This window comes from Sphaerodactylus townsendi, linkage group LG05 (genome assembly GCF_021028975.2).
Source record: "Sphaerodactylus townsendi isolate TG3544 linkage group LG05, MPM_Stown_v2.3, whole genome shotgun sequence".
Taxonomy (NCBI): Eukaryota; Metazoa; Chordata; class Lepidosauria; order Squamata; family Sphaerodactylidae; genus Sphaerodactylus; species Sphaerodactylus townsendi.
Genome location: NC_059429.1, coordinates 109,329,324 through 109,356,654, shown reverse-complemented (window position 1 = coordinate 109,356,654; position 27,331 = coordinate 109,329,324). Strand labels below are relative to the sequence as shown.

The window sequence follows — 27,331 nt, the reverse complement described above, 5'->3', positions numbered from 1 at the left end:
CTAATATTTGAATATTTGAATGAGAGACCTAATATTTGAATGAGAGACCTCCAAAGAATACCAGTATCATGGTATTCCAGTATCAATTGTCTCTTGCCTTGAAGACCTTACAGGGCCACCATAAGTCAGCTGTGACTTGATGGCAAAAAAAAATGAAGTTGAGAGAGAGTGGCTGCCACGCTACAGGAACGAATGTCTGTTGCAGCAAGATTTCTTGTATGGATGTATTTCCTTGAGCCCCAGTTTCACTTTCCATTCTCTCTGTGGCAAATTACACCACCTCAAGTGTAACTTTAATTTTCTTCACCGCCAGAGCAGGGGAGGTTTGCCAGTAAGTACAGCTTTGCCCAGGACATTGTCTCGCCATCCACAGTCACTCCACCTCCTCATTCTACTTCCACCCACCACAATGATTGGGAGGGCTTTTAAAAACTTTATTTCGACTTGAAACATTTGTGCCATATTAGATCTCTCAAAATAATGATCGATCCAATACAGGAATATCAAAATAACAAGTCTCTCTGTCCTCCTGTGGCAGCAGCAAGGCAGAAACACTCTCTGTGCAGGGGGGGGGGAGAGAATATCACATCTAGGATATGGTCCCCTTGCTTTGCCTTTCATTTGGGTGGAGGATTATTTCTGTAAAGTGACCACAGTATCTATATAACTGCAAGAACAGCAGTACTGATTTAACTGTGATTAAGGGTGTTTTTTTTACAAAGCAAGGCATTTTGAGACTTCCAGGTGTGATGAGATCTATGCCTTTAAGAGAGAGTTGATGGGCAGAGTTAAGAGAAAAGCAGGCCTGGAGAGTTCACAAACTGTGCAGCTAGGAGTGAGTGAGTAAACAGAGAAGCATAAGGAGACCCCACTACAAACCGCAGTGAAGAGCCCCAACATAAGTGTTCCGTGCATAATGGGCCAGTGTCTGGCCTAAGTTCCCTCAGTGAGCTTCAAGGGAGAATTGGAATTTGAATCTGTGTCACATAGATCCTATTCTTCCCATTGTACCATGCTATCTTTCAGTTACGGTAACTGGAATGATGATTGGACAGGCAGGCTGTAAGATTCAGGGCCACATCCAGTATATTGTGTTGAAAAGTAAAAGTAAAGTGATTTTAATATTTACAACAATTCATGATCAAGACTGCAACTGTTCGACAGACATGACATGAATACAAAATGTACAGAACCAACTGTACAAAATAAATTTACAAAGTCTCACACATATACAAAAATCTCATGCTAGCTGCTGACTGAACACACTCCATAACATCTCCCTGAAAGCTACGATCAACTGATTGTATTTTTAGGGCATCAAAGAAAGGATACTCTACAGCTTCACCTCAGGAAATTTGCGTAGTTGGATCATACTCCAGCATCCTTCGAATGAGGTCAAAAAGAGTTTCATGATCTTCATCATGACAGTGCATGAATTCCTTCAATGGTTTGCAGTATCTTTTGACATAGCGACCTGCAGAACTATGTTCATCCCAGTCCAACTGGTCACAATCAAAGTACTGCTTCTTTGATTTTTTAGTCATGTGCACTGGCACTGCCAGGGGTTCCTTACTATCATGTGTGTGAAATACTGTAAAACCAATCAGACAAACCAATCAGAATCCATCCTATGCTCCAGACATTACATGGCTGGGCCCATTCTAATGCTAACATAACCCTTCACACCATATTGCGATGTTTAAAGAAGTATTTAAAAAAAACCCTTCTGAATCTAAAACCATGTAGGAAGAGGCAGTGGGCAGTGTGCAGTACTTTGTTGACACCAAAGTAGTGTGATGTTCATTATCATATGTTGCGCTTCCAAAGTCTACAACTTTTATGTCTGTGTTTTTCAGCATATGTCCATCTCACCTCATTTTACCATTACATAATCAGACTCTACAAATAAAATATTTTCAGGTTTCAAATCTGTATTAGTCAACTTGTTGATGTAAAAAGTTTCAAATCTGTATTAGTCAACTTGTTGATGTAAAAAGTTTATCAACTGGCAAATCTGATAAGCCATCTTCCTAATAAATTCAATACAAAAGGGCAAAAAGCTATTTTCTTTAATAAAATCATAGGTACTGAGTCCCAGTAGCTCAAACACAGTGCAAACATGGCCACGATGGTCAAGCCATTTCAACATCCGTACACAGTGGTATGTGCTGTTGGGATCCAAATCATTTAAATGCTCTAATACCTGGACTTCTGTACGAGCAGCTTCTCGGTATCTGCCAACACTTTTCACAATTGTTCTTGCAACACGCATGTCTCTCATGTGATGATCAATGCATTCTACTACTTCCCCAAAAGAACCTTCACCTAAAGTAGAAACAATTTTATATCCTGCTCTTAGTACATCTACACTTTGATAGATCCGGTGACCCTCCTCCTCCTCCTCTATACTTTTCCTTCGGATCTTTTCCTTCGGAGGCTCTTCGAATGATATTGGCGATGTTTCTAATGCTTTCTTTTATGACTACTCCTAGTTCGACTAGATGACTTGCTACGATGATGGCAGTGGCTCTTTTCATAATCTTTGTGATGGCTCCTGTGGTCATCTACATCAGAGAAGTCATCTCAGTATTTCTGAACCTATCTTCAGTTGTTATGGTCTCTCAGGAATGGATCTATTATCTAAGTAGTTACTGTCAGATGTTTTATGTGATTTATAGTGCGCTTTTGACTACTTGTGTTCTTTTCTTCATCCCAACAGTGGGGTTTTTTTAATGCTTTCATAACAGACAGCTATCAAGATCCCTCCTCACACCATATTGTGATGATTAAAGAAATCTTTAAAAACACTTTAAAAACCTTCTGAATCTAAAACTATGTAGGAAGAATCAGTGTGCAGTGCTTCTTCTGAGGGTCATGTCCATATGAGTTTTCTTTGGTAAACCAGACATTTGATTCAATATAACCGCTGTCCAAGAACTGCATGTGGAGTCCACACTGACAGCTGAATGAAGTCTCAATGCTTGGGTGGGCACTTCTTTGAAGAACATTTCTCAGTGATAAGGCATAACAGAGGGATCTCTGTTCTTGCTTTCCTTGTATAAAATGGGTAAACAGTGGGCAAAAAAGGATGTAGAAATCAGTTGGATACATATTGCAAATATGTTTCTTACATTTACAGGAAGGATAGGACAGGGCGTATCGGGGTGGTGGTGTTGCCCCCTACGTGTCACATAAAATAGACAATGCAAAGGGAGCTGATTCCCCTACAGAAGCACTGTGGATATCAATACCAGATGTGAAGGATGGTCTAATATTAGGCATATATTATCCAAAGCACACAGGAGGATTCTGAGATGCTCTTTAAACTATTCATAATGACCTGGAAGTAGGGGTGGGTAGTGTAGTGGCCAAGTTTGTGGATGATATCAAATTATGTAGGGTGGTGAGAACCACAAAACATTGCGAAGAGCTCCGAGCGGACCTTTGTAAATTATCCTGCCTCTGTTTGAAAATCTCCAAAGAAGGAGACTCCACCACTCTCCAAGGCAGTGAATTCCACTGTCGAACAGCCCTGACAGTCAGAAAGTTACTCCTAATGTTTAGGTGGAATCTCTTTTCCTGCACCTTGAATCCATTACTCCGTATCCTATTACTCCGTATGAGGCAGAGACAAACCCAGTTTTCCAGATTAGAGCCTACCACTCTTAACCACCACACCAGGTCGACTGCAATATAAGGGCACTTTACACAGACATAACGCATCCCCAGAAACTGGCATTGGCCAAGCACGTCCCCCTTGGTCTGACTTCCCATATCTGCCCCTCTTTCTGCTCCTTTCTCTTGTCAGCCTCCCCCCTCCCGCCGTATCCCTTCCCCCCCCCCCTCCTCTTTTTGTTAACTGTTTGATGATGATGCATGGCAGGGGTAAGCGTTTCAAAGGCCAGCCGGCTGGAGGAGGAGGAGGAGGAGGAGGAGGAGGTGGCTGGAATATTATGCAAATCCAGCGCCAGGGACCCGCCTCTCTCCCCTGCCCTCCTAGGAGAGCCGGACTAACCGAAGCCAGGCGAACGGCAAGGAAAGGTACAAAAGAGAGGCTGGCGTTTGGAGCTCCAGTCCGGGCGAAAGGGGGCCGGGGGACCTGGATGGGAGACCTCCCTTTGCTCCCCTTCCCCCGCCTCTGTCTCACGAGAGCAGGAGCTTCGCCCCCCTGAGAGGTTTGGGATGGACTTGAACGAGGGGCGCAGCGCCTCCAGCCCCCTTCTGTCCTAGAGGGAGCCACCCCACCCTCAGCCGCCCCAGTCTGGAAGGCAACGAGCAAAGTGGCCCTCGGCAGATCCCTGGTGGCCAGAAGGGGAGCCGGGTCGCAGCAGCGAGCGCATCTCTCGCCCCGTCCCTCGGAGAACATGACCAAGGCGAGGAGGCTCCCCGGGAACGCGTTGCCGTGCGCGTCGATCTCTTTGCTGTGGGTCGGGACGCTGGTTTGCCTCACCGATGCCAAGGGGACCTATTACCGCCACCCGGTGTCCGTCCCTTACGGCAACCGCTTCAACCTCTATACCTCAGGATCTAGCCCCCAGCTTACTCCGAGCAAGCCCATGGGGAGACACAAGTAAGCCCTCCGTTCGCGCCTTCCTCTCGCTGCGCCCTCTCTGCGGTCTCTGCCTCGGGGGTTTGGTTCGTGTTGGGGAGGCGAGGGGGGAGAAGCGACGCTGGTCCAGCGCGGGCGGCAGAGTTTCTGGTCAATTTCAGCGTCGTGCGGGTCAGTTTCAGTCGCGGGTCCACTGAGGAGCGGGATCGGATTCCGAAAGAGGCGCGGTGGAAGTTTGGAAAGAGGGACTTTTTTGCACAGGGGTTTCGAGACCGGACCAAGCGCTTTCCAGTCGCGGGCGGCCCCGCTGGCCTTTTTCTCCTTCCCCATGTCTCTCACCCACCACCCGCCCCACTTCTCCTCGGCTCGCAAACCGATCTGCAGAATTCAGATGGAGTTTAACATTCCGGAGCGCTCGGGGAAGGGGGCGGGGGGGATGCGAGCGGAGGGCTTCTTTCTTCCAAATGTATTTGCGGCTGCTTCGGGGGTAGAACCACAGTAGGGGGTTTTCGGGGAAAGATTCCTGGGATGTTTGTTTTCGGGGATAGCGGGCGGTTATCTTTTTTTAAAAAATGCAACATAGCGGGGACCCCGCGCCCCCTTTTAGGATTAAAAAAAACTGACAAAATAGACAGCGGCTCCGTTTGCACGCCGGTGAACCTGGAAGGGGCCGAGCGCGGTGTCGCACCAGAGCAAGCCCCAGGTGGGGCCCTCGGCCCTGGGCTCAGCAGCACCGTTTGCCTGACTGGGTAGGAATGTTTCGCTCCGAGACCTCCTGGGTCTGCGTTCGTCTCCTCCATTGGGTGGAGCCAGCCAGGCGCCGTTTGCCGCGCGTTTGAGCGGCGGGGGAGGGCCGGGGGAGGGCCGCGCCGCTTGCCTGCCAAAGGCGGGACTCACCTGCCCCTGACTGCGGCTGCAGGGCGTGCCAGTGGCCACCGAGCGGGATCCCCATTAGCGATCTGCCTCGGTCGGGGCCAGCGCGGGAGGCTCGCTTTGCTCTGGTTTGCCTTCTCCGTCTGAGGCTGTTCAAGCCACCTTGCAGGGACGGGCGCAGAACGAATGCCGCCCTCCTCTTTGGTAGAGGAGGAGCGCAGCAGGTCGTATGGAAATCCCCATTCCGCCCCCACACACACACATGCAAATGTGCCTGTGGGGTGGCCCAAGGGACAATCACTCCAGTCCAATCACTCCACGTTGTGCTGTGGAGAGGACCGCATCTTGCCCTGACATACCTCTGAAGATGCCAGCCTTAGGTGCGGATGAAACGTGGGGAGCAAAAACCCACACAGCCCAGAAAACCCACAAGCCAGCTGTGAAAGCCGTTGACAATAATCCCGATTTTTATTTAACAAGCAGTAGTTGCAATAGACCTGGCAGTTTCAGTTTGCAATCCCCTCTTCGAGACTGTTCCACCGACAGTGAGATCCCAGGACAAGTTACTCCAGCCTATGTTGGCTGATTTCAGTGGCTTTAGACCGGGACTGACTCTGTGTGCTGCACTAAATGGTTGGGCCCTGCCTACCTGAAGGAGCGCCTGTGCCCAAATGTACCTGCTGGGCACTGAGATCACAGGGGGAGGCGCTCCTGGTGGTTTCTCCCCCTGCCCAGGGGTAGGGGCTTTTTGCATAATTTCCCCCAGGCACTGGAATAGTTTCCCCTCAGAGATTCACCATGTGCCTACCCTTTATAGGTTTAGGCACACGGCAAAGACTTTCCTCTTCACCAGGCATTTGGTTAGCCTCACTGAAAATCCTCACTATAGCTGCTGGTCTGGGGTGGGGTATTTTAATGTGATTTTTAATTGCTGTTTTAATTGTTATATTTTATTCGTGGTGTTTTTGTTGTGGTTTTAATTGTTTTTCAGTCTTTGTAACCCACCTAGAGATGCTAGCTTGAGGCAGGGTATAAACATCATGAACTTTGGTAAAGCAGGGGGAGGATCTTTTGGCAGGCAGAGAACAAGTTTGTCAGCCGTCTCCTGCTGGTGGATATAATACTCCAAATTAAATGACAACCAGCCGTGTATTTTTAAAGAGCATTTGCTGTAATTACTGCTTTCTACCACAAAACATCTGTGGCTGCACTATTTATGCAGGAGAAACATTCACACGTGCCCTGTTTAATACAGAGATGTGTGTTTTTGGCATTCATAACCAAGTTTGTTAACTCATTTAATATGTTATAACAATTGTAATTCCATGTATAAGCCAACTGAGGAGGCTAGAAACTCTCATATTCCTCAGAAATAAACAGATGATTCCTCAGAAATAAACACAGATGGCCTTAAGAAGGGTTTGCTGTCTGGTGTATTTTAGACCAAATGCTGCCACCTGCAAACTTTAGATGCTGCTACTTTGGATCTCTTCTACACTGACTCTGTGCTGTACCTGTGGTCAGTATATAAGAGATCCAAAGTAGCAGCTTCTAAAGTTTGCAGGTGGCAGTATTTGGTCTAAAATACACCAGACAGCAAACCCTTCTTAAGGCCACATGAAAAATTTACTGAAAGTCATGGATTTGGAATGAAATGAGATGTGGTTAATGCAGGTTTTCTGGGCTGTGTGGCTGTGTTCTGGTAGTTGTTGCTCCTAACATTTCACCTGCATGATCTATGGCTGGCATCTTCAGAGGTATGAGCACATCTCATGGTTATGAGCCAAAACTACAAACTATGGCCACACAGTAGAGATGTTCAATGTATTGTCGAAGGCTTTCACGGCCGGAATCGCTTCCAGGTGCTGTATGTGGTTTTCGAGGGCTGCAAGTATGGCCGATCGTTCTAGCAGCATTCTCTCCTGACGTTTCGCCTGCGTCTGTGGCTGGCATCTGAAGATCTGAAGATGCCAGCCACAGACGCAGGCGATAACGCTCAGGCATCTTTAAGCTGTCTAAGCCATACAGCTTCCGGAAACCTTAACACCTCTCTTCTTCCCACACAGCCCAGAAAACTCACAACAGCCTGTTGATTCTGGATGTGAAAACGCTCAACAATACACTGAAATGAAATGTGTTGACATTAAGAGAGCAATCCTAAGCAGGTCTACTCAGAGGTAAGCCCTAGGTTATTCGTTGGGGTTTACTCTCAGCAAAGTGGGACTGCAACATAAATCATCAGTCCCACCATCATAATCGCAGAGACTCTCCATTCCCATCCCTTCAGGTCAGGAGAAGGGAGATTAGCTGAAAAAGTTGCAGGAGGAGGTACCAGAAGTGGGACAAGGATGCTTGTTCCCTGGAGACAGGTTCAGGGATTATTACCAGTTTGCATGTGGAAGGTCTCAGGTTCAGTCATCTGCCTTTCCAGTGGAAGGATCTCAGACGGCAGAGCTGGTAATGTTCTTTGCTGAATGTCCTGGGGAGGCTGAGCTGGACAGACCAGCACTCTGACTCACAGGCAGCTCATGTGTCCACATCACTGGCCCCTTCTACCAGAACTCTATAAGCACAACATCAACCACAGGTACAGCATCAACTAGCACTTTGCAGATGGTGGTATTCAGAGTCAGGTAAAACTCCAAGATGGGCAAAATTTAATTTATGGGAGAAGAATGGACCACATGCCTAAAGTGAACTGGGAGATCTCTTCCTTAATGGGAACAATTCCTGGGTTCTGTGGGCAGAGATGATGGCCACACTATAATTGCTCCTGATTTTTGCATCTCATGTGCAGTATTCTCAGGACAGGTTTCTCCTTTACGCAACAGGCAGTATAGTTAAGACTGCGTGTATTTTTGGTTGAGTGGAATGTACAATTGTGCCCAATGTTTCGGCACCCTGAAAATACGACTGTTTATGGTTTGTTCTGTTTAAAAAGTAGTTAAGCTGAAAAAAGGGTGTGGAGCGGAATGGTCTGGCCTGATCTCCTCAGATCTCAGAAGCTAAACAATGTTGGTACTTGGGTGAGAGACCTTAGCCTCTGTGCCCTGTTGTTGGACCTCCAGAGGAATTATGGGTCACTGCGTGAGTCAGGATGGGGGGTGAGATGGTCTGATCCTGTATGGCTTTTCTTATGACCACCAAGAAAGACCCTGCAGAGGAAGCCTTTGGTGAATCACCTTTGCCTCTTACTTGCCTTGAAAGCCCTTTTCATAAGATGGTTATAACTTGACAGTTCAGCAGTATCTACATTATGTACATAAGCTGCAAATGTGCCCAAATGTTCTTGATCTGCATAATCGATACAGATCCATATTCCCCTCTTGCATAGCACAAAATGTGGGTTACCTTTGCACAGAATGTGCATGACCTTTGCTCTAGATTCCTAGTATACTGAAGTCTTTCTTATACTAATTTGGAAACTTCCCAGTTTGGAATTCATATGTTTCTCCCTGTCTTTTACTTGGGATTTTTAGAAATGGGGGGGGGGGGCACTGTGGCTCAGTGGCAGAACATCTGCTTTGCTTGCAGAACGCCCCCAGTTCAGACCCTGGCAAGTCTAGTTACAACAGATAGTAAGTGATCTAAAAGGTCTCTGCCCAAGAGCGTGGAAGACTGCTGCCAGTCAGGGTAGATAGTCCTGACTTTGACAGAAAAGTTGTTTCACTCAGTATAAGGCAGTCTGCTTTTGTGATCCTCGAATTGCTTCTGGAAGAGCAAGAGCCAAATTCCGTTGTGCAGAAGTTGCCTGGAATAGAGGAATGGTCAAGCTCTTATGCTCTGGTGGATAATTGCTTGTGTGTGTTTTCAGTCATGGATCAAAGTCCATTCCCCACAAGCCACCTACATTCTGTCCTGAGCCTGTAGGGCTTCTCCACCTTCACACCTTCATCTGCTGCTGCAAAGCAACCCCAGTTGTGCCGATCCAATCTGCCATTTTGCTCACCCACTGCTTCCTTTTCATTTCCGTGCAACATCGCTCTGATTTAGCAGCTGAAAGCTATGAAACCACTAGTTTATACCTTGTCATAGCTATGAATCCACTCACTATGCAAGCCATCATCTCTTATTAATTCCCTCCCCTGTAGTCTACAGTACAGGAGTGATAATTTTGATTTATCTTTTAGGGTTGTGGTAAGGCTTATTGAGATTATTCCATGTGCACCCAAGTAATCTGACTTGCTATATATAACGCTGGGCATTCTTATTTATAATTGCCCAGGGTAAACCCTGGAATCAGAATGCAAAAACAATCCAAAGACTGCATAGCCCAGCATACTGCTAAAAGGATAGAGCTTTGCAGAGAGGACTGATCTAGTGGATAATTCAGAACACAGTATGCTAAAGGCAGAGAGCCAAAGTGCTATAAAAAACAACATGCTTTGTGAATTAGACAGCAATAAGGCAGTCTCCCCTGTGTACTAAATTCCATGTGAACCCCATAGCATGTAGATATAAGGCAGAGAGATGAATTAGCCCCTGTGGTCAATACTATAGGGTACTTGTGTGATGAGGCCTTGAGGGCCACTGGAAAACACAAAGCAAGGACAAAAGCAAGAAACACACACTCTACCTGTGTGGTGTCAGAAAAAAAACAAGTGAAGTGACTCCTATCCTCTCCCAAAGACAATCAGGCATTGTTCTGATTTTTGCAATTAATATCCTGCCAAGTAAATGACTGGTTGCACAACCCAGAAACATTCTGTACATGCTAAGAGGCATTGTTTCCTCATGTTGTGGTGGTGATGTGCCATGTCCCCTGCCATAGACAAGCAGGACTTGCTGCATCATTTCCTGAAACAGCCTATTGCTCCCATCCCCTTTTGTTAGATTTATAGGCCGCCTCACCCCACCAAGGTGAGCTGACTTCTGTTACCTGCCAAAGACACTCTTCGTGAGATATGAAAAATTGTTTCAATGTTTTGGCAGCTGGGCCTCCATATGGCAAAATCTGACAAGCAGCTGTTTTTGGTGGTGGGGCAACCACAAACAGCAATCTTGCAGCCAGCTGCTTTCATAGCCCTCAAGCAACAAAATATGGCTCCATGCAGCAAAAATCTGGTGAGGCTTTCTCTGATACTGCATTAGAAATCTACCATGATGCAGGCCAGTTATTTATTGCAACTGATGTGGCCAGTCTTTTTGGAAAGCATTTCACAGGTCAAGCCCAAAGTATGAGAAAGTGCTCCTGCATGTATGCGACAGGTCATATGCAGCCATCCTATGCTCAATTTTGTTTTCTTTCACTAATGTGGACATCAGAAAACAGTGCAGGAAAATCAGGCAAGAAAACTGGTCTGGCTCTCTTCCACACATGTAGGATAATGCACTTTCAATCCATTTTCAATGCACCTTGCAGCTGGACTTAACTGTGAGGGGTAGCAAAATCCACTTGCAAACAATTGTGAAAGTGGATTGAAAGTGCATTATTCTGCATGTGAGGAAAGGGCCTATGCCAAAGTCAGGACATTCACAATTCTTTCTCCATGTTTCACTTTGCCTATGCCGCTGCATGTCACTCATAGCAATGCATGTCTCTTAAAGCATGTGTGTCACTAACTACTTATGCCTTGCTATAAAAAAATGTTGCTGGCAGGCTGGAGTCACTGGAGTCACAAACAGAAGTGCTGTCACAGGATGCTGTGGATTTGTAAAAAAAATCCAGAGTGCCCCATGACACCGATTGATAAGCTGTTGCTATGTTTTTGCTCGGTGTACTGCAAGTTGAGCAATAATGATCTTTTTATTGTATTTGAAATTCTTGGCACTGGTTTTATGCCTAATAAAGGTTTTTGGATTTGGATTTGGACACCGATTGGTTTTCACTGAAAATGATGTCAGTATGGCACCAGTAGGCAGGTACACACAACACTCCTCGATAGCACTGCCGTGGATTTCAGAATAGGAAATATCACTGACACTCTCAAAATTTCAAATTTGTTGCCTTTCAAACAGATCAGAATTTCATTTCTGGTTTAATCAGGAAAACTCGCTTTTCCTTTTAAGTATCTCTAAGTGAAGATGTGTGGCTCCTTCTCTTGCTTACTATGAATGAAACCACTATCCCTCGTTTCTGGAGATTTTCCCCTTCCCATTCTCTTATCATGGAACAAAATCTCTAGCCGCTTCCTCCTGACCTTCAACTCTGCCCAATTTGCGGTGACCCGGGGACCTACTGTCCTGGTCGTTTGCTTTTAGTGTCTCATTCATCCTCCTCCAATATTGCCATCTGTTTCACCCCTCCATCCTTAATCCTGTTCCACTGCATTATCATCTCTTCCTGCATCCTGAAATTTCTCATCGTGTTCCGAATTTTGCTAAGTAATCAGCTCTGAAGTCTGTCTCACTCTCCATCTGTGCCAGCTCGGCACCTGTAGCCATTCCCATGCAGGCTTTCCTTGGAGGCTGTGTACATCCCCCTCATTCACTACGGTTCATTTCATAATAGGCCAGAAGGCTTTCTAGTGCAACCCACCTTTTGTTGGGTGAGACCATTGATGTCTCCACCCCCACCCCCACCCCCACCCCCAATCCTCAGTGAGGACAGTATCAGCAATGGGGAATTTCCTTTCCTTTTCTGTTCCAAAATCTACATGTATGTGTGAAGTGCCATCAAGTTGCAGCCAACATGGTGACACCAGCAAGGGGCATTCAAGGCAAGTGAGATGCAGAGTTGGTTTGTCATTGCCTTCTTCTACAGTCTCCCTTGGAGGTCTCTCTTCCATGTACTGACCCAGCAAAGCTTCTGAGATTTGATGAGATCTGCTGCCTTCCCTCCCAAGTATTACATAAGCACCCCCTCCACAATTAAAAGTATTTTCACCTGTCATTTAACAAAGCAAAGACATCACAGAAAAACTATTGCTTTAGCCAACAATGGCTGATGAAGGGATGTAGAACATAAGAAGAAACAGGAGGAGGGGGCTACAGGTGGGGAGAGATGAGTACCCATGTTCAGGTGTGTGGCTGTGGACTGGTTAGGAGTGCCCTTCGTAGGTACAAGTTGCTAAAATCAGTGTTTGTGGATGGTCAGTAGTTAAATGATACTGGGGAAACTACAACTCCCACAAGGCAGTACAAAGATACGTGGGTGCAAATTTACATTGATAACAGATACCCACACAAACACTAAATGGTAAGGTTTTTTTTTAAAAAACCCAGTGCTTATTCATAACCACTGGGTGATTGTCTGGTTTGCTTGCTCTTTATTTAAACCCTTGACTGCCAAGCAGCATACAGAACAACGGCCTGTGAGGGAAGCTAGGACTGCCGTGAACTGTGGGAAATCATGCATGCGTGAAATGCTGCTGATTGCACCATATTATATCATTTGAATATGCAGGAAGTTAACAGCTGAACAGGCACAAGATACTCACAAACCATTCAACTGCTTGATGAAGAATGAGCATCCTGCTCTTGAACTAACCTGGTGGGTGTTCAGTTCTCCTTTGCTGTCCCCAAGTTGGATCATGCAACTAGAAGACACAATGGTGTGCCTACAGTATCAAGCACTAAGCATTTGCTTCTTAAGGGGGAAAAAAACCAATTGGATCTGTTGTTGAATGCATGGGATCCCTCTGTCACCGGCACAGCCACAAGCAGCGTCTGTTCTTCAACCCTCTCCCCACAATTCGACTAGTTATTGTCAAAGGTTTTCACAGCTGGAATCAACTGGCTGTTGTGGCTGTTTTCCAGGCTGTGTGTCTGTGGTCTAGTAGTTTCAGATCAAGCTAAAACTACCATACCATGGCCACACAGACTGGAACCACAGCAGCCAACTACTAATTAGAGTTTTGCCTGTAATGAAATTTGTACACAATTTGTTTGCGCTGATGCTATCCGTATGCTAGAGAAGTGGCAGATGAGATTCCAGTTTCATCATGACCCATTTCAGGAAACATTCATGCTAGTCCTTTGGGATGTTTCTACCTGATAGCCCATACTCTGACTCCCTGCGGAGTTGCCCAGGCAACTCCTAACTTGTTACGGTCCTTTCCTGGATAGCTCAGCATCCACCTTGGTGGTGGCCTCTGTCCAAATTCTGCGTTCTTTCCCTGTGAATTTTCCAGGTCACTGGTATCAGTTAGTTAATTATTCCAAATGAACGAACTGTCTGAAGGAACCCTTTAGCCAATTCAATCAAGGAGAGGTCATACATACTGTCAAAACCTGGACTAAGTCTGGCCTGGAGTTTTCAGAAGGGGCAAGGGACCAAATCTAGCCACCTGATCTTGCTTTATTTCCACTGCAGGAACTACTGTGCATATGTGGTGCAGAAGAACGTGACGTGCACCCTTCAGGATGGGGCAGAGAGCTATGTGAAAGCTGAATATCACAAGTGCAGCTGGGGACCCAAATGTCCTGGGAAAATCTTGTAAGTACATGTTTGGATGTAGCTATAGCACGGTGAAGATTGCAGAAGACTGTTAACATCTAGTTGCCTTTGTGGTACTTGGAAGATTATCCATTATACAAAGTAACTAGAAAGGTCCCATCTGTGTGATAAAATTATTCCCCACTCACCTATGAAATGTTCTCTCCTGACACCTTTATCTGCCCAGTCACTTTACATACTATTGGCTGATCTTCTCTGATGTCACAGCGGGCTTTGTGCCACAGTCTTCTTTGCTGCTATCCCTTTAGTTTCCTTGATGTCAAAGAAAGGCTGACCAATTTAGGATTAGGGGATTAAAAATGCAAGCCTGAACAGAGTTAGAAGATCATAACTCTGTTTAGAACTGCACTGTTAAGTGTTATGGGAGGGACTAGGAGAGGAGTGGAATTCTAAGCTTTGCAAGTAACATTTGTTAAATTAAACACTGTATGCATTGTCTGTGCACCCATGAACTTTACAGCTACAAGTCAATAGGTTGAGCCCCTTTGGAGCCTTGTGATGGAAAGCAATTGAATACAGGGAGGGGGGGGAGAGATGCTTATGGTATGTGATGCTTCACTTAGGGTGATGCAGGCAGCGGCTTCCCATGCTCCTGCTGAGAGTTCTGCTTTCCCACATCATATTTTAAAGTGACAGGCATGCTCACATGTATTGCAAGCATAAAATGGGAGGGATTTCTATGCTTGCCTGCTTCCAACACAGACCCACCGATGCCAAGAGTCCAAAAGCAGCTCCACATAACCATGTATTTCTTGGAACCTGACCCGAACAGAACATAAATCTCTCACATGCTGTACATGCAGGCATTCTTCTATAATTTGCCATTGAAATTAGTGGGGGGGGGGGGGATGTTTGATTTGGACCTCATTGTAATTGTGGAGTTTATCCAGATGGTGGATCTCTGTGTTCCCGGTTCCGTACAGAAGCAGGAGAGTGGAAATTGTCCTGGAGGGAAATAGGTGATTTTCTTTCCAGGAGTATCCCTGCAATCCAACTATGCGAACAGCAGAGCCCACGCCAAACTCTGTTGGCCATGATGTGCATTACCAGGTTTGGATCCAGAAGAGTATTTCCATGAATGGAAAGATTTCTGATTGCAGAGTGTGACTTTCTTGCCTCCCTCTGCCCTTGCTGCAGCCCATAATGCCCCCTGAAACAGGACTCTTGGGGATCCAGTCCTCAGGGCAGCTCAAGCAAATAGGACAATAAGGGCTGTCTTGTTGGACCAAGCTGCCAATATCCAATCCAAAGTATAAAAAGTAGAGGGCAACACAGATAGAAAATACTAGCAGAACACTGTCAAAAACTACGAAGAAGCTAGAACAAGGGTCTGCAACCTGCGGCTCTCCAATTGGCCATGCTGGCAGGGGCTGATGGGATTTGTAGTCCATGAACATCTGAAGAGCCGCAGATTGCAGACCCCTGAGCTAGAAGAATCAGGACTTTAAGCAAAAAGCACAAAAGTGCTGTTTAATATATAACTAAAAACACCACCCTAGGTTTGTAGGAACAACAATAATTCTTAGCAGTTTACATATTGTACACCATAGGCAACATTATAGAGGAAAATATATATATCCAGCCACATGTTATATGATAGGATTGTTTACCTAAACTTAGATTTTTGTCATTTAAGGGTAAGGTTTGTCACTTTGACATTGTTTATTGTGTTCTTATCATAACATTGGATTAAACTCCTTTTTCTTTTATTTATTTAACTCATTTTGTTCATTTCACTTATTTTATTCATTTATTTATTTTCATTTTATTCATTTTACAGCGGTTGTAGGTATTGCTACATTCAAGGTGTGTTCTCCAATTAGCAAGCTAACACCACCTGGCTCTTCTAGCCTCTTCACAGTTTTTGACCGTTTTCTGCTAATATCCAACCCAAGGCAGACCCAACCTTCTGGAATGGGTGGGGTTACTCATTTCCTTAACAAATCCTCATGTTTTGTCATAGAGTTTTAAAAAACCTGTTTTGAATGCATCAGGAAGTGTGACGCTATCTCATTAGGCCTCAGTGAAAACTGTAGAGTCCTTTCATCCAACAAGAATTGAATGTAGCTTTACTACATCTAGGAAGACAGTTGCTCTGTCCACAATGTTATATATCTTGCAAATGCATGTGAATATAATGTAAGAAGGAGCCAATGCACGCTCACTTTACGAATGGAACTGAGGACCAATACCTGGATTAATCTGTGGTTTCAACCAGTCATGCAATTGTAAATGTGTTGAATAAAGCATGAAAATCACTTATAAAGACAAATCAAGTTCACTACAGTGGCGGATCTACAAGGGGAAAGGGAGTGCGCCGTGCAGCGGGCGCATGCCTGGGAGGCACAGAAAATCACCCCCAGGCTCCTCCCCCTTTCCCCCCTCACGGCGACCCCCGTGGCGCCCCTCCACTCCCTTCACACACTTACCTTAGTTTCTTTCCTTTTTCTGGAACATTTTCAGGCTGGAAAAGGCCTGTTTGCAGTAAAAACGACCTGAGGAACTACAGTTCCCAGGAGACCTTCAGCTCACAAGGTCTCCTGGGAAGTATAGTTCCCATCAGGCCATTTTTACTGTGAACAGGCCTTTTGCAGCCTGAAAAAGTTCTAGAAAAAAGAAAGGAACTAAGGTAAGTATGGGAAGGGGAGTGGGGGTGGGGGTGGGGCACTGCAGGGGGGGCCATGGGGGGGAAATATAGAATGTGCACTGGGCGCAGTTTGACCCAGCTGTGCCTCTGGTTCACTATACGAAGATTGTAGATGCAGGTACTATAATTTTTAACAGGCTGGGTTGCCAATCTCCAGCTGGGGCCTGGAGTTCTGCTGGAATTATAACTGATCTCCAAACCACAGAGGTCAGTTTCTCTGGAGAAAATGGCAGAACTGGGGGGTGGATTCTGGGGTACCACATCCCTGCTGGGCTTCCCCTCCCTGCTCTCCCTAGTCTCTAGCCCCAAATCTCCAGGCTGTGTTAAACTTAGAGTTGGTGACCAGAGGAACAAAGCTTGTGGTATATCCAGTTATACTTATCTTGATTACACACACTTGGGCCTTGCATAGAAATGATACATTAAGATAAACACAATTGATTCATCAAGGACTGGCAGCTGCTCTCCAGGGTCTTAGGCAGAGAGATCTCCCCATCCCCTCACCCCTAGTACCTTGTCCTATTAATTGGAGATATCAGGGATTGAACCTGGGACCTCTAGGTCATGCTCAGCCACTGAGGACATGCTCAGGCACTGAGCTGCCCTCCCTCTCTTGTATTGCAGAACCTTTTGACCCCATTGTTTTTTCGCTATCCAAATGATAATGTAACTCCCACTTGAAGACATGCCCCATTCACTGGATAGAGGAGGCAGTAGTCCTTGGAAGGTTGTTTCACCGTAAATCAGAAAGTATTAAGGTGCCACAAGACTCCTTTTTGTTTTTGCTGCAACAGCCAAAGGAAGACACCCCTCTGGGATTTGGGAGGTGCATTTGTATGGATGTGCCTTCAAGTTGCAGCCAACTTCTAGTGACACCAGAAAGGGCTTTCAAGGCATATGAGAAGCAGAGGTGGTTTGTCATTGCCTTCCCCTGCAGAGTTTCCCTTGGTGGTCTTGCTTCCAAGTACGGACCCTGCTTAGCTTACAAGATCTGACAAGATCAGGCTATATCGTGCTGCCTTCTCCTACAACTAAAACAATGCAGAGAGAAATATATAGCTACTGCTCAGGGAGGGTTGTTTTCCAAGAACCACAGTGATGCTGTTCCACAATAAAGGACTCCAGAAGAGCAGTGAGAAAGGGGTCATTGCTTCAGGTATTGTGAAAAAGCAGACCCAAACCTACTGCTGCATTCAACAAGTGCTGCTTTGAAATATTCACAGTAATGACCTGCAACTTAGTCCTCTGCTCAACAAAGCTGGAAGTATAGCTTAAATCAGCCAAGCCCCCAGTTGGGCTTACGGTATGTGATGCTTCACTGAGGGCGATGCAGGCAGTGGCTTCCTCTGCTCCTGCTGAGAATCCTTCTTTCCCACATCATATTTTAAAATGACAGGCATGCTCACATATATTACAAGTATAAAATGCCCGGAGTTCCCATTCCCCACTGCCTCTTAGAGTGTTGGCAGGAGAACATTCAAGCATTAAAATAAATTAAGAATTAATAAAAACTCATTGGCATCACCTGCATGTTGACATCACTTTTGAGGAATCCATGGAAGTGATGTCATCACACTGGTGATGTCACACCCCCTCCCACCAGTTGCCAGGCTCATCCTGACAATGGTACCTTCCCTCCCACCTGAAGCAGCCTTCCGCCAACATAGGTGGTGTTCAGTTCAATGAAGAGCTACTTAATTTGGAGGAGAGGCTCCTTAAGCTGGAACAATTTTGCTGAATGTAATGGTGGGGTGTGGGCCCACATTTGTTCTAAGCCTCCCCATTTGACAGCTAACATAGTGCTGGACTTTGATTGGAGAGACTTGTGCCCTTCTAACTAGTATAGTACATCATTCTTGGTAATCCATGCAGACATCTATTTCCAGACCCCAAGCTCTGGCTGTGTTGAAAATGTATTGTATGACATTAGGAAAACCTTTTTTGCAGTAAGAGTAGATCAGCAGTGGAATCGGCTGCCTAGGGAGGTGGTGAGCTCCCCCTCACTGACAGTCTACAAGTATCAGCTGGACAAACACTTGTCAGGGATGCTCCAGGCTGATCCTGCATTGAGCAGGTGGTTGGACTAGATGGCCCGGCTGGCCCCTTACAACTCTATGATACTATAGGAAATCATGGAGGGGGGGGTGTCTTTACTGTTCAGTGGGGTCTCCTTGCATTTCTTTGTTTACACATGAGGAGGCATCCCACTGCCTGCTATATAACTTGCTTGCCCTCACCTTCGGGTTGCTCCTGGTCATTGCTAGATTGCCAGCTTTGTTTTTAAAGGCTACCATTTTTTATATCTACACAATGTCAATATTTCGGTGTTGCATCAACATTTTCTATTATATCGATATTTTTGTCCTTTTTTGCAAGCTATAGATTCCCCAGAAATGCCCACGAGGAGCAGAAACAGAAAGAAAACTGTGTGTTTTCTCTGCTCTTACTAACCACAGCTATTAGAATCTATGGCACTGTAACACAGAATGTGACAGTGCAGAAATCACTTCCCCGAAGAATCACTGAATCTCTCTCTGCGGGGCAGAGCAGAAGTGCATAATCAGCCTATAAAATGTGTAAACAAGGTGATCTTCCTAAAAATGATGCAGTTCTTAGAAGGATGTGTTGATGCAGAAGCCCAGTTTTCCCCAGCTCAGGGGAGCAGTAGCTGCTCTTCTAGATCCTCAATCAGTTTATGAAGTAGGAATGAGCCGTCCTCCCTCCTCCTTTGAATCTACCCTTTCATAACAAGTGCTGGAGTCAATAAAGGATGTTTTCTGAACAAAACCAGCCCTGCAAGATGAACTTTCTATATGGCTTGGAAGGCTGTGAAAGAAGAGATGCAGCTTTTTTCCCCCAGCTATGGGTGAATGTTTATCCAGCTGCAATAAATACTTCCTTTTGCTGAGATGGGGAGTGCCGTTTTTTGCACTTTGAAAGGATTTTTTTGGGGTTGTTGTTCCTGAAAAGAAGCAGCCTCATTCCTAACTGGAAGTGGCACTTGAGGGCAATGTGGCAGGATAGAAGCCCGCAGGTGCCAGTTACTTTCCTGCTTTGACTGGCAAGAGTTTTTCTCTCTTTACAACCCTGATCTGCTGCCAAGAGCAAGACAGAGAAGGCAGCCTGCCCTTGGCCCAGATGTCTGCCTAGAGTCTGAGCGATAGCTCACGCCAATGTTGTTGTTGACAGTGGCTCAGTTGGGCAGCTTTTGCCGAGACCTGGGTTTTATAGGCACGGCTGTTGTTTTCTTTTTAAACTACTGCAGGAACTCGGAGGCTTCTGTGGGGAGCAATCTCCACTCCCACTCCTCTTGGTCAAGCAGGGAGAGAACAGAAGGGGATTGCAAGGTTTGGTACGATGCAGAATTCTATGGCCGCTTCCCAAAGGAGGATGCCAGAAACAGAGCCTTTTCCAGTGTCCTGTGGCTCACCGGAAAAATAACAAAGAAGGCATCCCAGCCCTGCGCATGTTGTCAAAAATGATTGCTCAGCAGAGGTACAGGAATCCAGCTCCATTTAGAATGGCCAGAGGGATGCCTTGGGGATCATCCTCGTGACAAAACTGGCATAGAGATGCATTGGGTTGCAGCCAGACTGCGCTGCTTTGGACACATGGCAAACACAGCTGCATGTTTCTACCATGATCCAGCCGTATTTAATTACCCCAAAGGATGAAGTGCTGCATATTTAAGATCTGCATATAGCCTAATCTTCAACGTTTGCTGCAGGATTACTGGGAGTCTTATGGTAGCAAATAGCAGAACAGATTGGTCAAAAATTAGCTTAAGAGCCTGAAATATGTATATGCAGCCACAATACACTTGGAGATGCATGGCAAAAAAGAAAAAAAACTGACTATAGGCATCCTGGAAAGCGAGCACAAGACTGCTTCATCTCATACCCAGACCTGGGCCAGCAAGGTCAGCTCAGATGTCTCTGCATTGTTTTAGTTGCAGGAAAGGGGGCTGCTTTGGGACAGATGAGGCAGGCAAGGATGAGAAGTGTTGAACTAGCAGATCATAAATACATAAAGTTACATTAGCAAATTCCATAGGACCTCTCAGAAAATGTGGTTAGGAGTGCACTGTTATTATCCTTACAACAACCCTGCAAGGTAGGTTTGGCTCTGCGGGGGGGGGGGGGAAGAGAGAGAATGACTGGTCCAAGGTTACCCAAAAAGTTTCCATGGCAGAGTGAGGGTTCCAACCTAGGTTTCCTGGATTCTAGAATAACTCTCTAAGCACTCTGCCCTGCTAATTCTAGATTACCAAGAGCCAATTCTGCCTTTACTGGCTACTTTACTTATCCAATGAGATGCATGTGTATGAATACATAAAGCTGCCTTATATTGAATCAGGCCAGTGGTCCATCAAGATCCATACTGTCTACTCAGACTGACATTGGGTCTGCAGAGGACTGAACTTGGGGCCTTCCGCATGCCAAGTACATACTGAGCCACAGCTGTTACAAAAGGAGTTTTTATTCACATGTAGATTATGCACTTTTCCTTAAGCTGCTTTCTCTCATCCCTGGCCTGTGGATTGTGGAAAATTAATGAATGGCTGCTGCGACAGTGCCTTGACTGCTTCCATGATAAATGAAAAAGATGTTCATTGCCATAAACCCATCAGCTCAAGTCCCAAGAGCAATTGGCACCTGTAGAGCATGCTGGGGATTCAACTGTTAGCATTTTGCCGCCCCCTAGTGGTAAGAAGAATGAATGCTTTTAAGACTTTAGAAAATGTTGATTAGGCTGGAGGTCGACTTTGGGGGAGGGCAAGGGGCAAGTCAAAAAGTGGTTTGAAGGAGAGATCATGTTCATGCTATGCTTAGTCATCCCAGGTTTGCCTGCGTTTCCCCAAATATCTGCTTTCCCCAGAGGAACAAAATCAAGAGGGGTTGCTGCATTTGTTTGTTGCAGTAAAAATAGGTTCTTATGATACCTGAGTCCATAATGGCACATGTTTTTAAGGGCAAGAGCCCTTTCTGTCAGCTACAGAGTGAGGTTTCTGTGAAATTTCACATTCAAGCTTACTGTAGTCAAATTGCTTGTTAACTCATAAGCTGAGACCCGTACGAAATCATCTCGATGTCTATCTAGCGCACTGAGCCTATATATGTACACCTTCTATATTTGTAAGCCTGTAAAGGAGGTTGGAAGAATGCATAAAATTGATAGATAAGGAAAGAATGCAAGATCCCAACTTCCCAACTTGCAAGATCCCAACTTCCCCTGTGCATTCATTATCCACAGAATCTGATTGATTTCTGTGAACACACATTAAAGACATGGCATAACAGTATTGCAACCAGATTTAACACCATGTGGAATGTTGTGTGAATGTGGATTGACAGACAGACATACCTACTCTTCCTGTTCCAGGTTTATTGAATTGTGTTGGAAGACTTGTCAGAATAATACAGTGCCATGGCCAGTTTACACATTATGGGGTACATAGGCTGGGTTAAAGGTGCACACTCTGTATTCCACCAATCAGACAGGAATTGGGGGTTCTCCTCAGTTCCCCCATGTACAGTGCCTGATTCAGATAACAACTGTGACACATGTGGAGAAGAGGCTGCAGGATTCCCCCTCCCTCACACTGTTTTCCTCACCTGGAGGTCGTGTGTGTGTGTGTGTGTGTGTGTGTGTGTGTGTGTGTGTGTGTGTGTGTGTGTGTGTGTGTGTGTGTGTGTGTGTGTGTGTGTGTGTGTGTGTGTGTGTGTGTGTGTGTGTGGTTTTCTACAACAGACCAAACAGCACCCTGTCCAGACCATTACAGGAAAATAGTACCGGGGGGGGGGGGGGGTGGATTTATGCCCCACCTTTCTTTCCAGTAAGGAGTCTCAAGGTGGCTTACAAACTGCTTTCCCTCTTCTTGCTATAACAGACAACTTGCACAGTAGTTGAGAGTGAGAGATTTCAGAAAGAACTGTGATTAGCCCAAGGTCACACAGCAGGCTTCTTTGTGGAAGAGTGGGGAATCAAACCTGGTTCTCCAGACTAGCGTCCACTATTCTTAACCACTGCATTTGGGCTGGCTGAAGTCCTTTATCCACATGCTCTGTCGCCATGATCTGAATTGGACACAGTGCATGGGGGAATTGTGGAGAATCTGACTATTAGGCTGGAGGAGCAGCAGTGGCGTAGGAGGTTAAGAGCTCGTGTATCTAATCTGGAGGAACCGGGTTTGATTCTTCGCTCTGCCGCCTGAGCTGTGGAGGCTTTTCTGGGGAATTCAGATTAGCCTGTACACTCCCACACACACGCCAGCTGGGTGACCTTGGGCTAGTCACAGCTTCTTGGAGCTCTCTCAGCCCCACCTACCTCACATGGTGTTTGTTGTGAGGGGGGAAGGGCAAGGAGATTGTCAGCCCCTTTGAGTCTCCTACAGGAGAGAAAGGGGGGATATAAATCCAAACTCTTCTTCTTCTTCTATTAGAAAGGACCCCACTCTCAATCTGTGTATTTTGGCCCGCTCATTTTTAGTATACCCTAGGTATTATTGCTAAGACCCGCATGGTGAATCCTTAATCTTGTTCTACATTTCTTGTCTGTTTGCAATTAGGTATCACACTTTCTTCAGACCCAGATACAAAATTGGATACAAGACTGTGACTGAATTAGTATGGAGATGCTGCCCAGGCCTCATGGGAGAGGGATGCCATGACAGTCCAACTGACCAGCCAGGGCTCCTGCCCCAGCACCCCAGTCCCAAGATGCCTCCCACTCAAAAGATGTTCCCAGGTTCTAGAGTTCCTCCTCACCCCAAAATACATGCGGATCCATTTCCAGGACCAAAGAAAAATCATTACGGTGAGTGACAAAACCTTGTGGTTATCGACTTTAGTGCCTGGTTTCTAAGAATATGAGTTTGGAACCTAGAAAATCAAAAGCCAAACGGACTGTGCCTGGTTCATTGACCTTAGAGGACTAATCCAAATGAAATTACCTCATACTTTCTGGTCCTAACTGACCAGGCCATTTTTCCTGGCAGCACCATGGTGTTTCAGCCTTAATCTCCCTGCATTTTCTGTTTCCTTGAGGCAGTGGGGCATAGGAAAGCAGAAGTGAAGGGAAACGATTCAGTGATATGCACCTGACTTGTACATCATTCACGTTAAATGTGCCTCATGATCCTAGTGGAGAGAAAGTATGGAGAAAACCTAATCCCTAAATCTTTGAGTGGCTCTCTCTTCAAAGGAAAATGTTTAATGTGCAATAAAGCGGGGGGCATTTTTTCCCCTCTCGGTCTGCAATTTTGCAAGAAAATTCTCTTGGGTAAGGGATAAAATTTATAAGGCTTTCAGCCCTGCTAAACGAGGAGAAATATTTATTACTGAAAATGTGGTGTCCCTTTCCTTGCTCGTAGACCAGGGATTCCTTTTCCTGTCTATCTGAAATTCCAGGATTCCTCAGGTGAGGCATTCATTTCCCAGTTTGGTGGGGAGTGAGTTTCCTTGATGCCTGTGTTTTCCATGGAAACCGATGGGACTGACAACCAAATTAATGAAGTGATCTGACAATGTGTTTTTACCATGCTAAAGAATCTGAACAAAGTAATTAATATTACCTGCTGGGTGACCTTAGGCTAGTCACAGTTCTTCAGAACTCTCTCAGCACCACCTACCACACAAGGTGTCTGTTGTGGGAGAGAAAGGTGGGGTATAAATCCAAACTCCTCTTCTTCTAAATGCACACAAGTTTACTGTCAGCTGTCTACCATGGACAGAGGCAGTGCTGTTCATTGATACCCACTATTTTGCACAAGATATTTCACAGCAGCCACATCAAAGCCAGATGTGACCAGCAAACCCCATTTGTCCTTAGCTTTACCTATTGAGCAGAATATATACAATGCTTGGGTATTTTCATCCACTCTATGATTGTGGCCTTCTGTGTATTTTTTAACCTGATCTTGTCAGATCTCAGAAGCTAAGCAGGGTCAGCCACTATTAGTTACTTGGATGGGAGACCCACAAGGAAGTCAAAGGTTGCTATGTAGAGGCAGGCAGTAGCAAACCACCTCTGTTCATTTCTTTCATTGACCTATTGGTTTGCCACAGGTCGGCGGCGACTTGTTGGCACTTTCCACCACACGTACCAGTTAGTGAGCACACATACATGAACCTCTAGAGGTTTTTCTTGGCACTTATTATGACTTCTGTTTCTTACAGGTAGAAAAATGCCTGGTTTAATGGGAGAGAGACTTGACCATCTTGAGGAGGAAGTCAGGCGTCTCTCACAGTCCTATGACAACCTGCACAGTATGGTGAGTGGCTTGGGAGACCACTTACGACTGGCCATCCAGGAAGACACCAGTAAGATGATTGGATCCTTGATGAACAGCCCAAGCGTGCCTGATTCAACCATGGGATTTGGGGTCATTCCCGATGGGATAGTAGATGCAGCAGACAAAGCTGACCTCTCCCCTTATCCACCAGTGGGCGAAATCCTAAGCAAAGTGACTGAGGTGAGTGATGTACTAAAAACCAAGACTGGTCTGCTGGATGAAGTGCACGGCATGGTACTTGACCACGATGGACAGATCAAGCATCTTCTGGAATCAGCCCGGCCATCACCCCTCACCTCCATTGATATGCTTGAAGAGTATGTGGACAGCAGGCTCAGCAACCTCCGGGTAGAATTGCTGGATGGCTTTGAGAAGAAACTGGTGAACATCCAGAACACGTGCGATTATCGAATCAAGGAAGTACAAGAGCAGTGTGAAGAAGAGAAAGCGGCCAACCTGCGCCTTCAACAGACCCTAGATGGCAAAGAGCTAGAGATCAAGAAGGAGATTTCTCAGCTGGAAACCCAGATCCAAGGGCTTACAGTGGTGGAAAGCTGCTGCAGCAACCTGAACTACCTCACCAAACGGATGGACATCCTTGAGAAAGGGCTACACAGCATATCTGAGTCTCAGAAGAATCTACACTCCAGGATGGACAATGAACTTTCTACAGTCACCTTGGGGAGCCTCTTTGAAGGGCGTTTTGAGGACTTTGAGAGCAGACTGAATATTTCAGAGAGGGAAACAGGAAGTTGTTGCTCTATTGTGGAGGATTCTATGAGAGGCCTGCTGGGGTCAGAGCTGGATGGCACAAGGGCCTTGTTTGATGATAAAATGAGAACGTTGGAAGACAGGTTCATGACCATTGTAGGAGAAGTGAACAACATCAGCTCCACAGTGGGAGTGGATGGAGCCATGATGCCATTTCTAGAGGGAGAGCTTGCTACTGCGAGGAAGGAAACCAATGAGCAGCTGGAGATTCTTCAGAGTAGGATGATCACCTTGGAGAGCACATGCTCACTGGGATGCACGTCTACTTCAAAAGACGTAGAGATCTTCCGTACGGAGATTGAAGACTGCCAAAGCAAGAACCAGGATCTGCTGCTTCGGATGGACAGCAACTCAGACCTGCTGAGGAAGCTGAATGCTACCATTCTGGAGATCCAGAGGCGAATCGAGGAAGAGGCAGCCGGAGCCTTGCAAGGAGAGATCACACTTCTGAAGATAAATTTGAATACAATGAGCAAATCCCTCACAGGACTGAAAGATTCGGTTTCCCAGTACTCAGACACGGTGCTGCATGTCAACTCGTCTTTAGATGAGCGAGAACGCAAGATAGAGGATGAGGTCTTTTCCATACAAGAGAAGATCAGTGACCAAGGCTCCCAACTACTGTTCAGCAACAGGCGTGTCCTAAACCTAAAAGGGGATCTTGAGAGACTCAAGTCCAGGATCATCAGTGACCTCGGCAACTGCAAAAATGTGGCTCATAACCTGCAGAAGGAAGTGCTCCAGTTTGACGAACGTGTGGCTCAGGTAGAGGACATGTGCGGCAGGCTCAGTGTGGTAACAGGAAGCTTGGACCGCATCCGAAATGAATTGGAGAACAATGCGGGGACTATGTGGGGCTATATGGACCATATGAATAAAACCTTATCTGGCCACTCTCAGGAAATAACCATACTCAAGGACAACTTGTTGGATTGCCAAGCGAAGGTCACAGAATTAGCTGAAGACATTGGCGTTTTAGAAGGCAAGCTGCAAAACCGGCGCCATTAGCTACAGCAAACGTGTCTTGAAGTTCAACTAACTTATACCATGCAGATTCCAATGTGATATCAGGAATTGTTTGGGGGTGGGTTTTTTAAAAAAAATCAAGAGGAGAAGGGAAGGTTACACAAAAGTTAAAAGCTGCTATAAGTCTCTCGTTTCACTCTAAAGAGTGGCAGTATTCGCTACAGCCAAAGCTGTACATCTGCCATTACTGTAGTCTCTTGTGGACATTTAGCAGCTGTACTATGTAGCAAAAAGTGCCTTCCTATAGTTGGGGTCATGTTTGGGTTACATTTCAGAACATTGTTTAATTCAGGAAGAAACTGGAGACAGACCTGTCTAATGGATTCTCTGCTTGGGGAATAATTAAAACTCTGGTATTTAAGAGCTGAAACAGTGAAAATCAGTTCCTACAGACTATGTGAATATACTGGAAGCTATGATCCGGTTCAGGGGCCATTCAAAGCAATATCACAATTTATGAGCAGACTGATTTAAAACAAAGACTTGTTGTTGTTGTTGTTGTTGTTGTTCCATTTTGTACAAAAAATACAAAACCTGGACTGGAATTCTTCATGGCAGCATTGACTAGTATTTGAGATACTCGGTTCAGAAGACAGCAGGTATCATGGAGCTATGCAGTATGAAAACACTTCTGTGTTCACAATCTTATCCCTCTGTTGCACTCAAAGTTACCAAGAGCTCAGCATGAATGAAGGATGTGGGGGAGGGGGAGGGGGATTGTACAGCCAAGGTGTGCACTTCAAAACATTGTGTAATAATTTTGGATCCAAGTTC

The 27,331-nt window shown here is 45.7% G+C and overlaps 1 protein-coding gene and 1 pseudogene across 2 annotated transcripts; one reads left to right on the top strand and one right to left on the bottom strand.

Annotated features, from left to right (window-relative positions):
- Positions 1-1,228: 1,228 nt before the first annotated feature.
- Positions 1,229-3,774, bottom strand: LOC125433389 (annotated as a pseudogene).
- A 220-nt stretch (positions 3,775-3,994) lies between these two features.
- EMILIN3 (elastin microfibril interfacer 3) lies at positions 3,995-27,102 on the top strand. 2 transcript variants are annotated; one of them, XM_048498456.1, is made up of 4 exons: positions 3,995-4,570; positions 13,677-13,799; positions 23,036-23,283; positions 24,645-27,102. In XM_048498456.1, exons 1-4 carry the CDS (start codon positions 4,365-4,367, stop codon positions 26,537-26,539), a joined length of 2,472 nt encoding a protein of 823 aa, XP_048354413.1. In that variant the 5' UTR covers positions 3,995-4,364; the 3' UTR covers positions 26,540-27,102. The 2 variants fall into 2 exon arrangements, with proteins under 2 accessions (XP_048354413.1, XP_048354414.1); XM_048498457.1 differs by lacking the exon at positions 3,995-4,570 and adding an exon at positions 20,980-21,173 and having other exon boundaries at positions 13,674-13,799.
- Positions 27,103-27,331: the final 229 nt, after the last annotated feature.

Excerpts from the sequence above, each read along its gene's own strand:
- EMILIN3 (XM_048498456.1), top strand. The coding sequence starts at position 4,365 with ATGACCAAGGCGAGGAGGCTCCCCGGGAACGCGTTGCCGTGCGCGTCG. Across the intron at positions 4,571-13,676 it reads AAGCCCATGGGGAGACACAA|GAACTACTGTGCATATGTGG; the intron begins GTAAGCCCTCCG and ends TTTCCACTGCAG. Across the intron at positions 23,284-24,644 it reads ACCAAAGAAAAATCATTACG|GTAGAAAAATGCCTGGTTTA; the intron begins GTGAGTGACAAA and ends TGTTTCTTACAG.